Source organism: Anolis carolinensis, chromosome 4 (genome assembly GCF_035594765.1).
Source record: "Anolis carolinensis isolate JA03-04 chromosome 4, rAnoCar3.1.pri, whole genome shotgun sequence".
Lineage (NCBI taxonomy): Eukaryota > Metazoa > Chordata > Lepidosauria > Squamata > Dactyloidae > Anolis > Anolis carolinensis.
Genome location: NC_085844.1, coordinates 89,703,252 through 89,719,183, shown reverse-complemented (window position 1 = coordinate 89,719,183; position 15,932 = coordinate 89,703,252). Strand labels below are relative to the sequence as shown.

The following is a 15,932-nucleotide window of genomic DNA, read 5'->3' as shown; positions in this document are numbered from 1 at the left end:
GCCTATCTTCGTGACCGCGTCGTCCTCTATGAACCTACGCGATCTCTGAGATCTTCCGGGGAGGCCCTCCTCTCGCTTCTGCCTTCCTCACAGTTACGTTTGGTGGGGACGAGAGAGAGGGCCTTCTCGGCTGTGGCCCCTCGGCTCTGGAACTCCCTCCCTAGGGAGATTAGATTGGCGCCCTCCCTACCGTCCTTTAAGAAACAATTGAAAACCTGGATGTTTGGGCTGGCCTTTGGAGAGACAGCTATTGGATAACCAGCCTCATTATAATTCTATTCTGAATGTTATTAGGTTCCTTTCATCGGGGTATTTAAATCAAATGATTTTATCTTATATTGCTGCTATAGTCCCCCCCCCCCCCCACCATTGAAGTTGACTGAATTGCATTGGTGGTTGTTTGATATTATTACTGTTGTATAAACCTTTGTTTTAACTTCTGTTTTCTCATCTTCTTGTGTTTTAAACTGTGTTTATTGTTAATGTATTTGCGCTGTTACTTTTTTAACATTGTGAGCCGCCCTGAGTCCCCACGGGGAGATGGTGGTGGGGTATAAATAAAGTATTATTATTATTATGACACAGCAAACAAGATAGATATGCTGGATTTCGTTTCACAAAATCACAAGTCGAACACTTCCCAAGTGTCTAGGACTGTGTGATGTATTTTCGGATGATATGAGCAGATCCCAGTAGGGTGGCCTTTTGCAGTTGGCAGATCGTAATTTTGTCAATGTCTATTGTTTCCAAATGCCGGCTGAGATCTTTTGGCATGGCACCCAATGTGCTGATCACCACCGGGACCACCTGTACTGGTTTCTGCCAGAGTCTTTGAAGTTCAATCTTGAGGTCCTGATAGCAGCTGAGGTTTTCCTGTTATTTTTCGTCAATGCGACTGTCACCTGGGATGACAACATCAATGATCCAAACCTTTTTCCTTTCCACAACTGTGATGTCTGGTGTGTTGTGTTCCAGAACTTTGTCAGTCTGGATTTGGAAGTCCCACAGTATCTTTGCTTGCTCATTCTCCAATACTTTTACAGGTTTGTGATCCCACCAGTTCTTTACTGCTGGGAGGTGGTACTTGAGGCATAAGTTCCAATGAATCATTTGGGCCACATAGTTGTGCCTCTGTTTGTAGTCTGTCTGTGCAATTTTCTTACTGCAGCTGAGGATATGATCAATGGTTTCGTCAGCTTCCTTGCACAGTCTGCATTTTGGGTCATCAGCTGATTTTTCGATCTTGGCCTTAACTGCATTATTATTATTATTATTATTATTATTATTATTATTATTATTATTATTATTATTATTAAGGAATGGCAGCCTTTTTGGCCTTGTTTTGCTTGCTTGTGATGAAAATGAAACTGACATTGGGAGGCTTCTGAGGTTTACAAAATTCAAACAAAAAGTATTGGACATGTTACAATTCTTAAATTTTGGTGTGGGCCATGCCCATGTGTCAGATATCACATGGTAAATATGAATTTAACAGATTTAATCCAACTTACAATGTCTAATGAAAATTTTGCACAGCCCTAGTGTCCATATCCACCAATAGTGGTTGGGGCAAGGATGGTCTGCCCCTGAGACTTTTCTGAGGTGACAAACCTCAACCCACTTACTCCAGATTTTTTTATTATACAAAAACCATGGATTTGGGCTTCTCAAAATCCCTCAGAACATATATCTCCTGTGATTTTCAACATAGCTAGCTATTTTTTTTCCAAAAAAGGATTTGTGCTGATAGTGAAATTTGAGATAATCCCAGAAAACTGAATGCCCACAAATGGCTGAAGGTGCACAATCTCTTCTAAGAAGTTTAGATTGACCTTTTAATTAAGCTTTTACAGTCATATATACAACTTGGAAATACAATTGCATAGACAATCCTAACTTTAATACTTAATGATAAATAATTACAGTTCAGGATTTTTGTCTAGACCCTTTATAGCTGCCATTCCAAATCTTTTCCTGATTTCTTGACTGCAGTTTCCATTCTGTTTAATGATTTAGCTAATGTACAGAAAACCTTGAACTATTTCAATGTCTTCATTGTCTACTCTAAAGTTATGTAAAGCACGTGTGTCCATTATTTTTGCTTTCTTAATGTTCAATTGTAAACCTGCCTTTTCATTTTTTTTCTTGATTTCCTTCAGCAATAATTCGACATTTTTGTTATTTTTTGCTAGTAGTATGGTGTCATTTGCAAATTTTAAACTGTTGGTGTTCGTTCCTCCAATTTTACACCTCTTTCCTCCAAGTTTAATCCTGTTTTACCTATGTTAAGCTGATAGAATGATAAAATGCATCTTTGCCTGAATCCCTTGCCAATCGGAAACCCTTACATTTCTCCATATCCTGTCCTACCAGTACGGGTTATGCATCAGGACACCAGCACACCCATTTCTTTTAAAACAAATCCATAATTGCGTTGCTGTGAGCTTTTCAGACTGTATGGCCATGTTCCAGTAGGAGAGAATGCTACTGGAATATGGCCATACGGCTTAGAAAACTCACAGCAACCCAGTGATTCTGACCATGGAAACCTTTGACAATACAAATCCATAGTTCTTCATAAGCTATATAATCAAAGCCTTTGCTTTCTATAGAATAAACAAAAAAGAACTCTTCTGCCATGGCTATTCCACTGTTATAGTTAAATTGCAATATACTTACACGTATGCATTGTGGATATTCAAATGTGCCATTGACACATTGTACTCTGAATTCAGGTGAAGATGGATCTGGACGGTAGCCCCATTTACAGGAAAATTCTGCTACATCTCCAGCTGTGGAATATAATTTGTCCTTCCCAGTCCACCTCAGCCTTATATTATTGCGTTCCATGTCTTCTTGACTTGCTGTACATGGAACTGCAGAAAGACACAAGTTATTATATTTTTTAAAAATAGTAAAAGCACAGGACTAAAATATTCTGAGCATACAGCCAGAAATACACAATGAAAGCACAGTTCTTTCATGAAAAAAAAAAAACATCAAAGAGGAGAAAGAGAAGTAGTGATATCTGAGATTGTTCAAGATTGGTTGCTTCAAGAAATGAGCAAAAAATCATCATATGACTATGTGGGATTGTTATCAGCTTGTCGCCTGTTAAAATAAATACATTTTGGACTTCCCCAAAATGTCGTAGTTAAAATTAACATTTTTGTATTTCGCAAGAGGATTACAACAAAGGTATGGACTCCTCTGTGAATGTGTCATGTTCTTCAGTTGATGATGTATAGGCCTCCGGTGGCCTGGGGGATAGAAGCCTTGTGACTTGAAGGTTGGGTTGCTGACCTGAAGGCTGCCAGGTTCGAATCCCACCCGGGGAGAGCGTGGATGAGCTCCCTCTATCAGCTCCAGCTCCATGCGGGGACATGAGAGAAGCCTCCCACAAGGATGGTAAAACATCAAAACATCCGGGCGTCTCCTGGGCAACGTCCTTGCAGACGGCCAATTCTCTCACTCCAGAAGCAACTCCGGTTGCTCCTGACACGAAGAAAAAAAAAGTGGTATGCCTAGCAGTTGGTGGTGGCTAGTATATATAATGCTTGGCAGTTTGGTGATGGGTAATATAGGATTATGATTAACAGGGTGGTGATGCTGCAAAAGGTATGGCAAGGGTTTTATTTATTTATTTACAGTATTTATATTCCGCCCTTCTCACCCCGAAGGGGACTCAGGGCAGATTACAATGAACACATATATGGCAAACATTCAATGGCAACAGACAATCAACATATATAGACAGACATTTTTTTCCAGCTTCACGATTCTGGCCACAGGGGGAGCTGTTGCTTCACTATCCACTAGTGGCTGTACTTCCTCAATCCTTTCCTCGTGTTTTGCTGGCAGTTTTATGATGTTGTAAATTAGTTAAATTAGCCTCCCGCATAAAGCGTACCTAAATTTCCCTAATTGACAGATGCAACTGTCTTTCGGGGCTGCATAGGTCAACAGCAAGCCGGGCTATTTAATGGTCGGGGCTTAACCCGACCCGGGCTTCGAACTCATGACCTCTCGGTCAGTAGTGATTTATTGCAGCTGGTTACTAGCCAGCTGTGCCACAGCCCGGCCCGGGTTAACCTCCCCCCTGGTTCAAAAGGCCCAAGTAATCTGTCTGTAATAACTTACAGGCACAGTGATCAGGGAGGAGGCCTGCAGAGATAGGATACAGCTGTAATCAGCTATATAAAATGAGCCTGACTAGAGACCGCTCTTTGGAGGAGAAAACTATCTGTTGTACTTGGTTGTGGATACTGGTAGTTTTTCTCCAGGTTGGTGGATGGTATTATTCTTAACCTGTATCCTGAACTCTTGTGCTGTACCTTACTGAACCTTGAACTGTGGTGATAATCTTATTGTGAACTCTGTTGCTCTTATCTTGTCATGGACCTTGATGTACCTTGAATCCCTGGACTGACTCTTGATTATGGATTTTGGATCTCCCTTGAACCCTGGATTATCTGGCTTTACCTTTGAACTATGACTACTACGCTTTTAACTCTTGAACCTTAGATAATTATTCTGTGAACACTTGGTGTTTGACTCAGACTGCAACCTTAACTATTGTTTCTTCTTGCTTCTGAACCAGCATTTGCAGTACTCCCAATGTTAATGAATCTTTGTCGTGTGACTTTAGCTGTCTTGAGATTACTGTTTGAAGTAAAATAATTCTGACACAAGCCTGGTGTTCTTTGGTTAACCTCTATCTAGATGCGGACAGAATGAATAATAAGAACACATGCCCAAGAGACATCAATTCTTTCCATCCCAGCTGTATCCCAAGTTAGTATGCTCAACCACATATCAAATCAAGATTTAAAAAAATCAAAGCAAAATGACATCTGTTCACCATTCTGGATCTGACCAGCAGCACTTTCATGCCAAAGGGATTGTTAAAAAGGCTGTCTAGGTTGAGCTATGAAGAGAGAGGAATTGCATAAATACCAGTACTCTTTTTGCATAGTAATGCTATGATAGTATAATTTTCATCATATTCAATCACCTTCCTCTGTGAACAACAAGCAAGTATATTCTGGACAAGGGAATATACTGTGCACCCAAACCTGCAATTCTAATTGCAGATATGCACTTGTCAGCCAAATAGAGTAACAGACCACATAAACCATACAAAATAATGTTCTTTCTAGCCAAATCAGTAAACGAAAGAATATGATATAAATAGAATACTAGAACCTGATCAACCTCACACAAAGAGATAGTAGTGTTATGCACTTTGGTGATTACACATCTATTCCTGTGATGCAAAAATAATGAATAAAACCTGTTTTTGAACATGTGTATTGCTCATTAATTTATAGTATCTTGTAGCTGAATTTGGTCTTCCTCTTTTTCCCATTGGGAGAATGGATACAGTATCCATTAGGATTACAATGGGAGCTAAGGAAAACAAATGGTTTCTATTTAATATACATTGAATTGTTCAGAAACCTTAATACATACCTGCTGACCTAATTTCTCCAACACAAAACTTCATTGCTAAGTGGCCAATGATGCAAACTAAGGTGAGGAGCTGTTATACTTAACTTCAGACCTTAAGCATATTTCACATTGGACTAATTTTCAATATAAGCTCAGTTCTCTTCTTTGCAGAGTGTTCTGAATAAAAACAAAGAAGAGAATATGCTAGGCCTCCAAATCCATTTCAGTATTATTGCTCTTATCATGTAGATGAGAGCCTTTACTGAAAGGAGAGCTTTGCCTACATTCCCAATGGTATTAAACAAAATCAGGTTTCCCAATGGAAGTCAGAGTGTCATCTGTAGGACAAAATCTCCTGTTCAGTCCCACTGTTCTCCCAATGAGGATGGAAATGGAGATGGAAGGAGAGAATCCCTTTGGGTAGAGATTCAACACGCATCATAAGAAAATGTATAAGGCTACAATTATGATAAAGTTCAGTGACACTGGAAGTACAAAACATGGATCCTATAAATCCAAGAAATATTTAACTTTCTGTCTATGCTGTCTAACTTTCTGCACTATGAAGTACCAACCAGTGGTGTAGATTCTCCCCATGCCTTCAACCAAGATTACAGAAGTAATCAAAACACTTTGTGACAAATAAGGAAGGCATATGAAGGCAGCTTTATCCATGTATGTCTTACACTAAGAAGGCAACTTCACTTCCGGTATGTGACCTGCAACAACCTTTCCAACTCCATCATTCTGAAGGCATTGTTTTGAGTACGTGTAACATGAAATAGTTATAAGTGTATGCTTCTATTATGTAGAATTCATACATTTTCTTCAATGACTAGATAAATCTATTAAAGCCATGACATAGACATGAATTTTACTTTTTTCTATATTTACAAGATCTATACCATTAACTATTATGAAGTCTTGAAATTATTCTCATACCTATGCACTTTGGGGTGTCCGACCAATGGCCATTTTGACAACTTACTGCTGCATCTCCTTCCATGTTGTAGTAACGTTGGCATTTGTATATCACACGTTCACCTGATTCATATTGTTCTTTTAAAAGATCACGAATATCTCCATTTTCAATAGAAGGTGGGCGACCACATTTTTCTGTATTAGCTTTAAGAAAAGAATTGAACACTGAATCAGAAAACAGCATTTTCCCTCATAACATTCAATATGATTGCAAATACTATGAGAATGCATATCCTTCCCCACTGTTACAAATATGAAAAAGGAAAACCAGGGGAAATACTTGCCCAATGAAATACTATTCATTTTTAAGAATGGAAACCAAACCATCCATGTTTGTTAATGACTCATGGACAATCAATTAACAACAATAACAATTAATAATGTTGATTCTCATTATTATTCTTTTTCAGGTATATATGGCATCTATTTGTCCTTTGCTTAAGAGTTTGAACAGACCACAGAGTTGCTTTTGTGTCAATAGGATTTCAACAAGTCTGCATTTTGCTCCTCTGTTTACTCCCAGTGTTTATCTTGTTCCTATCCACTTTTGAAGAGTACTTTTAGTACATATTATATATTAGTTTTAAGTAGCAGCTTCTGCAAAAACCTAGAATAGTGTTTAGTATCAATGCATGCAAGACTTTAACTTCTTTTCCAACCATTGATTTACTTTGCTCAGAACAGTTGGAATTCTTTCCTACAATAATTAAGCACTTCTATTTCATCTATAACCACCACTTTCATAAAGCCTATAAGGTTCACTGATAGGATTCAACCTGATATACTTTTCATAAAATTTATGTGTGTTTGTAGGTTCCTAAGACTAGAAATGAATTGGCAAACAACCTGTATTCAATTTATAAATTTGATTTCTGGCACATTTATTTCCATGGGGGGGGGGGGGGGACAGGTTAGATGTAGAGAATGTATACTTCCATAAGTTCTAACTTGACCTTTAATATTTTTGAACCTTTCGAATGCACACACAGCTGCACTGATGGTCCACGCATGAGTGTTATAACAAGCCAGGAAGTTTCTATTATCAGTAGTTTCCAATTCTGTGCACAACAGGAAAGTCAAGAAAACTGTTTCAGAACATGATATGATGTCAAGCATCAGTAATGAAGTAGGCTTGACATTTTGGATTCTTCCAGATCCATTAATCATAGATTTCCAACTTAAATATTTGAATAATTCTGCCAAGATATAACATGTTAAATATATTTGCCTAAGCTATCCAAATTTAACCTTAAATACAAAATTTTCAATCCACACATATTCAATTCACACACATTCATTAACCAAAAATGGTCTAATGAACAGATAACAACATACATATCATCCCATAAAGCACAAGTAATATGTACTTTCTCTAATGGCATTGGGGTTATATTGAGTTGCAATACGGGAAAAATATGATCATTCTTTTTTTCCAACACTCATAATTCACTGCAGCAGTGGGAACAAGTTCATTTGGTTCATACAACTAAATTCAAACCAACTCAACTCATATTTTCTTAATGAAGAAAGAAATAGAATCCAAACTTCATGCTTGTCAGATGTAGTGAAACAGTTTGCTGATTACAATGAAATCTGTACTAAAATACATATCTAATGTCGTCAAAGAAATACAAACGGAAAGCATATATCAAGAGGAATATATATGTACATGACATTTCAGCAAAGTTTTAACCAAACACATTTCAAACAGTAGTGATACAGAATGAATTTGTGCATCAACACAGTTTGAAAATAGCAGATACCAAATCACAGGATTCTTCATCTCTAGTTTGCCAAGAAAGAGCATTTACTCATAAAGTCAACAGTATTGGAAAAGGCAAACAGTAATCTAACCCATAAATCTAACCCATATTGTGCTCTGAGGCATGGATACCAAAATGGACTTGTATCAATCCATGCAATTCAGACAAACAGACCATAAATATATTATCACAAAATACAAGGCACAATTTATACAAGACTTTCAAACCCCTTCATGCTAGGAAAGAAGAGAGATGATTGGGGAAAATGTTTCTCAAGTTGTAGGAAACATGGACTAGAAGAATCCTCGACGGATGAGACTTTTAACAGAGAGTGCAATTTTCCACATGCAACATGCACAGAAAAATTGTGCAAAAAAGAGAACATTTTGTATGCAGGGCACATATTTTCTCTGTTGAAAATAATATTTCAACACAGAAATATCAATTCTTATAGAAAATGTTGTTTTCTGTGCAGAAATAAGGAGTGATTGAATGCGAAATAAATGTTTTCTGCATAGAAAATATTATTTCAATGCAAAATATTAATTATGTGCAAATTTCCTGCACAGAAATATAAATGCTGACCTCAGCTATGGATTTTGGCAAGCAAGACTTGTGCATTCTTATATCCCTTGCAATCCTAGATAAGAGACAAAATGGAAGGTAGGTCATTATATGCCACATAAGTTGAACTATATGTCAGATGAACTGATCTCAAGTTGGTAGGTCAAAGGCCATCTTTAACCATTGCTAAAAATCATGGGAGACGTTTCCTATTACTTTTGAGAAGCTATTCAAGAGTCTACCTAGAAAAAAGAAAACTCCCATTTCCATTTGTACCTCACTTTCAAGATATATCAAAATGGGATAAAATACCTTTGCACTGAGGTGCTGTTGACCATTGCTTCTTTGAACACGTTATTGTACGAGATCCAGAAATATAATATCCGTTGTCACACTGATACTGCATGGTTTCATTAGGTGAATACTTTTGCTTTTTATTTCCTCGAAGCCAACCGTTCAGAATGTCAGGTGGAGGAGGACATCTTACATCTAAAATGTTGGAGAAAAAAAATCCTTGAAAGATGATTTGAAAAACAAAAGCAATATCTATACATTAGTAATGACTGTTTTTCTGAAGCTTTGTATTAGCAAACCTCCTCTCTCCTTTAACACAATTGGATTGCATTTCCAGGCCTGTTAAACACATTGTTCAACTACTATCCCAATCTGAAAAGGACATTCCCTGCTAATCCTCTGCCATTCGACTTCTTCGGCTGCTTTTAAAATGTCCATTTCGCTCACCCCTCTTATCCACTCATCTTCCGCTTACTTCAATTGCTGCAAACTTAGTTTATAGTGCAAAAGTAGTTTGCACTCAATTTTTTCAGCAAGGGTGGAATCTTGCCCTTCCCCTGAAGATTCAGCCAAAAGTAAATTGAAACAACCTCTTCACTGGAGAGTTACAATTGTGGAGATACATACAAACCTGAAAACATTCTATTTGCCACATACAGGGCAGCTGCCACTGTTTGAAGGGAGTCTCTTCCTCTGTTGATTGGAAAGCAGCTGACTAATATTTATACTTCCCCTCCATACATATGCAATTCATAATATGCATCCTTTGGTGCAAGGGTGATATGCAAAAAAGAACCTGCTTCTGCCTGTCACATTAGAGGTTTTTCATGCAAGGGAGTAGAAAGATCAGTTAGCTGCATCCATATTAATTACATCAGTTGCTTTCTAGTAAGTAGGGACTGGGAAGATTAGGAAGGAAGTCATTGCATAGCTGAGTAATTATGGTGCTTATATATTCATAATTTCCCAATGGAATGACCATGAATAGTTACTGAAATAGTAATCAACAAAACTGTGAGTACTGAGCATCAGGAGCTAATCTGAAACAAACAGAAATTGTTCAAGAATAGCAGCACTCATTATATTAGCACAGTACTGGTCAATGAGTCTTGTATTGGTAATTTATGCCTATCATGATATCTCATCCATGGCAGCAATTTCATTATCCATCCCCTCCCAACACAGGGAGAAAGATTTGTCTGTGACAAGAGATGGCTCACTTAGAAAAGGAATTCACATGGGAATTCAGTAGGGTGGTTCATTTTTGTCATCTGTCATTTTCTATTTGTCTTTCAAATGATAGCTTCAGAGGCTGTAATGGTGAAATGTGCCTCTACCTTTATTTCAGAAATTGTTAGATGTTTGGAGAACCTTGTGTCTCTTTCCTTCCTGTCCTTCCCATTTCCGTTTCTTTTTATTCTCAAAGTTTACCACTGAACCTTTGCAAGAGGATTTAGAAATATTTATCCATACCTTCACATGTTGGTGGATCAGACCATGTCTTATTTTCACACCTTATAGTTTTTGGTCCAGATATTTCAAAACCTTCATGACATTCATAACGCACCTCTTGACCAGGAAGATAGACTTGGGATCTAGCTACCAGAATATCACCATTAGCAACTACAGGAGGTTCTCTGCAGGTTACATCTAAATAGGGAGACAATGCCAAAAAAAGAAAGAAAAAAAGAATGACATTTGTGAATGTTTTATAAAGAAAATACTCACTCAGTACTGTCTTATTATAATGGAGAAAAATAAAGATTCCAAGGCTTTTTAGCAAAAAATGTCTACAGTGCCTGAATGCCAATATGTAGCAGTGCAAGCAGGATTTCAGTGAACTGATTCTGCCATTCTTTGGTGCACATACATTTGAAGTCTGGAGTATGAATGGTTGCAGATAGTGGATGAGGAGAATAATGTGCTTTATGTCCCATTTACACACTTAAAAATTACTTGGAAGGGGCTACTGTTACAAGGACATCACATGAAAGAAAAATAGAAAGATTTGGTCTGAATTTGTATGCTGAGTGCTGTGTGAAATATGGATTATTATGGTTATTATTGATTATTATGATTATTAAACATCCAGGGCACTTCCAGACAGTGCCAAAATCCATGCCAAAGTGGGTTTAAAAATCCGCTTGGGTGCTGATTTCCATCTCCACCCCCCCCAAAAAAACCAGGCTTTCTGGGCATGCAGCCAACCTGAAGATCCCCACCCCCCCCCAAAAAAAGCCTTAGAACTTAAAAAAAATTACCAGGCTGCAATTAAGGTGGTTCTTACATCCTCGGGGTGTCTAGAAATAATGTGCCAGGGGACTGGGGGGTGGGGGTGGGGGTGAGGGGGGGTGGGTGGGGTGGGGGTGGAGGGTGAAGAAGAAATTTGTTCCCCATTGCATGGCTTGGGGGGTAGGGTGGGGGCCATTTCCAGAAGCCCAAAAGGTGCAAGATGGCAAATAGAAACTGACCCCTGGATAATTCCAGTTGGTCCTGGAACAACTTGGGAGTGAGTCCCCTCAAGCTCAATACCCCATTAGAGCCGTGCTTTTCAGGAAGGCCCAGATCTAATGAGACAACCCTGATTTGATCCAAATTAATTCGGTTTAACCAGAGGCATCAAGTTTGGTCCAGATCTGTCATTCGTGGGAGTCTTAGTGGCCTGTGGAAGTCAGGGCTGAATCGGTTGAAGGTACTACAAATCCCATCATCCATTGTCCCTACTTGCCCAAACATATTGTTTGAGGACAGCTCTCTATAGCAGCTCCAAGCCTTCCAAATTTCAGCCTGGATCTTAAAACCATCTCAGACATATAATGGAGAGTTAAATAAGCAATTTGATATTCTAAACCATATTTGTTTCTAGTCATTTAACTGAGACATTTATAATAGACAATTCATGAAGTTCTATTGTAACATAAGCTAAAATATTTTGTGTACACTTTGTTCTTATGTGTTCAGTAAAATCCCCCTTTACACAGCTCCGGGTGGAAGAGGGTTATTGGTTCCAATCTGCCTATAATGCACTACATCCAATGGTATAAGACCTCTTCCAGGTGTACACACTCAGAACATGCATGAGCACATATCACCTCCTGAAATCACAGTGGTGTATAATACTCAACTGCAGAGATGAAAGGAACCACTGAGAGCAGGAAAACTGCAGAAGGCTCAGCAGATGTCATTTATAACAATTTTATTATTTATTTACAGTATTTATATTCCACCCTTCTCACCCCGAAGGTGAGATAGGGTGGATCACATTATGTACATATAAGGCAAACATTCAATGCCCATAAACACATCGAACAGAGACAGACAGGCGCAGAGGCAATTTAACCTTCTCCTGAGGGGATGTTCGATTCTGGCCACAGGGGGGAGCAGCTGCTTCACCATCCACTCTGAAGGCATTTCCTCACTTCCTCATTCCAATGTTGTAAATTAATTAAACTTGCCTCCCCACTTTTTTTATAAGTGGTACCTTATTTCCTACTTGATAGCAGTAACTATCTTTCGGGTTGCTAGGTCAGCAACGAGCAGGGGCTATATTTTATTTTTAATTGACGGGTGCTCACCCTGCCACGGGCTGGCCTCGAACTCATGACCTCATGGTCAGAGTGATTTATTGCAGCAGCTGCTTACCAGCCTGTGCCACAGCCTGGCCCAATTTTGCAATCATTTTTTTTTAAATTGCCTTTGAGTTAGGGTTTCTCCAAGCTTTATGACTTCGATGAAAAGGATCATACAGTTTGCAGGGTATCAGGCAACACATGTAGTTTTGAGCATGAACACTTACAAAAAGGAACATAAAAGGGGCATTCATGAGCCTCCTGCTTTTCATCTTAGTTATTCAACTTCAGTATGGCAGCACATAAGTAGTTGGAGAAGTGTCAGCCAGACCAAAATACATACATACATACATACATACATACATACATATGTAAGAGACTTACCATCACAGGTGGATGGTTCTGACCATTCACCTCTTTGACATCTCAGAATTAGTGGTCCTTTAGCAGCAAAACCAGGTTGACACTCATAATGCACTGTTTCCCCAGACTGATAACTGCTTTTTTCATTTTTAGTGAATGAAGCATTGTCAGTGAGAGGGGGCCGGCCACATGTCTTTTCTGTGAAGACAGGAAAGTGAAAAGACAACATTATGAACAAGTTACTATATCTGTGACAAGATTTTCCCAAAAGAACACATAGATTAATCTTTTGAAGGAATATTTATAAATACAATTTAACACAGAAAAAATACAAAGAAAGCAAATGCGAATAAAAATAGTATGATAATATATGAAAAGTAGATAGAAAACAAATTTCATTTCTAGAAAAGATAAAATTCTTAACATATATTTAAAAGAAGAAGAGCATTTTAAAGAAGATATTTTACTTTTAGATCACAGATAAGTGATAACCAACATATCCAGAAGGCGGCACACCAGACATAATTTCTAGTATGGTGGCAGGGAAGCCATTTCTAAACTTATCGTGGTTTTGTCTATAAAGGTATAGTAGCTAATTCCTCATACTGGCAATTCCTCCCCCCCCTCTCTCTATATATATACCTTATCTACTCAAAGATAAGCCGAGTTTTTCAGCCCTTATTTATGAGCTGAAAAAGCCTCCCCTGGCTTATAATCGGGTCAAGGCCAGCAACAGAGCCTGCAGGCTATTGCTTGCAGTATGTGATCTATTTCTCTCTTCTCCCTACCAGTGTGTTTACTTATGCAAGCCTCCCTCGCTCTTAATCAAGGGAATGTTTTGAAAAGAGAGGCACCCTTGCAAGTTAGGAAGAAGAAAAGTATATATTCATTAATCTTATGAAAGCATTTTACCCTGAAATATTTGTTAAACCCTCTTACAGATATATAGGCATTAACCCCTTGCAAGCTTTTGCCATCTCTATGTACCTTTATATAGAGATATACTTTAATTTTACATATGAATTTGCCCTCATATGTTTGCAGGTCTTTGCAAATCCTTTATACAGATAGATCCATGTACCTGTGTATCTGTAGCCATACATATACATTATTTTTATATATGAATTTACCCTCATATGTTTGCAAATATCTATATAAAGAGAGATGTCTGGATAGATATGAATATATTCTTACTTACCTATATATAGGGCTTGCAAATATTACAGGGGGGAAATGAATACACAAATATCTGTGGACATGTCTAGATAGATATGAATATATATATATATATATATATATATATATATATATATATATACACACACACCGTATTTTTCGGTTTATAAGACGCACTTTTTTCCCCCAAAAAATAGAGGGGAAAAGTCAGTGCGTCTTATAAACGCAATGTGCCCATTCTCCCTGCTTGGATGCAGATCCGGATCTGCGTCCAAGCAGGGAGAATGGGGCGTGCGCGCACGGCACACATCGCCCCATTTTGCCCTTAGTTCCTGGACGCGTCTTATCATCCGGTGCGTCCTATAAAGCGAAAAATACGGTAGGTTGCAAATATTGTAGGGGAAATGCACGTGCGCGCGCACACACACACACACACACACACAGAGGGGATTTGCAAACATTTCAGGGGAAAATGCATATGTGAAATTAACGTCTATAATTATGGATCTATATCTAGCTCTGCATTGTTTATATAAGCATTGAGTGTTTGCCTGTTACTATGTTGGAAGCTGGCCTGAGTCCCCATGGGGGAAATAGGGTGGGATCCAAACAAAGTTTTTATTATTATTATTATTATTGTTGTTGTTGTTGTTGTTGTTGTTGTTGTTGTTATTAGGTTATTGTTGATACCATATTGTTTTTGTTGCCCCTACTTTTCCACTTATAGAGCTAGTTTATTGTTTTTCTTTGAAATACGGTAAATATTCAAAAACATTTAACCTACTGATGCCTCGATTAATGAAATAAAATTTTATTGGTATCTATTTTTATTTTGAAATTTACCCGTAGCTGCTGCATTTCCCACCCTCGGCTTATACTTGAGTCAATAAGTTATCCCAGTTTTTTGTGGTAAAATTAGGTGCCTCGGCTTATATTCGGGTTGGCTTATACCCAAGTATATACGGTATATACACTATATATATAAGATAGCATAGGGAAGGGTTATCACCCTTTAAAATTTCTGTTGCTGTCTGTGCCCCTGTTCATAATATTTCATCTCACTTTGTGTCTCTGTGATAATTGGATTTTGAAAAATGTGGCTTGTCGTGGAAGCCACACTGGTGAAAAAACTTCAGTGAAGACACTTTGCCCCATGATTACTCTTCCAGGATTGACATACTCTTCTGAGTACCCTGATACCCTGTTTGTAGGTCAAATGTTTATAACTTGGGGACTGCCTGTACTCTGCTCTCTTTACCCTTACCAAATTCATATTTTCTTCATCCCAGTGACATGGTTGTAGGTGTTAATGATACCCAGAGATTCAATAATATCAATTAAAAGGCAGAATCATGATACTGCAGTGCTGGATGGGGAAGGAAGTATTCCAACAAAGTAGTGTAAGAAGCCTTATTTGCACACACTACTGAAAGGATGGGGTAGGATATATCATTGGAAGTTATTAACTATGAGTCATTTGTAAGTTGGATGTTAGTAACTCAGAAACCACTTGTAAATACATCATATTTCAGAAACTTCTGAAGTGAGTGAACATGAACATAAGGTTTCAACCCAGATTTACATGATCATTCTGCATGATAAATTTCCAAAATCTTACAAAGGGGAGTAAAAAATGTAATAGTTATGAAGATGACTCATTGCGAAATAAATATTCTCAGAAATACCTACAAAGCATTTATTTTAAAAAAGCTTTCTCCTCATTTGGAAGTAGATTATGTGATTATTTTTTTAATTGCAAAATTTTGGTAAT

General features: G+C 38.0%; 1 protein-coding gene across 1 annotated transcript in view; it reads right to left on the bottom strand.

Annotated features, from left to right (window-relative positions):
- Positions 1–15,932, bottom strand: part of cfh (complement factor H) — a 106,957-nt gene that overhangs the window by 13,920 nt on the left and 77,105 nt on the right. The window contains exons 18-22 of the mRNA XM_062980762.1: positions 13,007–13,183; positions 10,527–10,703; positions 9,072–9,248; positions 6,394–6,576; positions 2,680–2,876 (exon numbers count right to left, since the gene is read on the bottom strand). Coding sequence (XP_062836832.1) covers positions 2,680–2,876; positions 6,394–6,576; positions 9,072–9,248; positions 10,527–10,703; positions 13,007–13,183 — 911 coding nt within the window. The remainder of the gene's footprint in view (positions 1–2,679; positions 2,877–6,393; positions 6,577–9,071; positions 9,249–10,526; positions 10,704–13,006; positions 13,184–15,932) is intronic.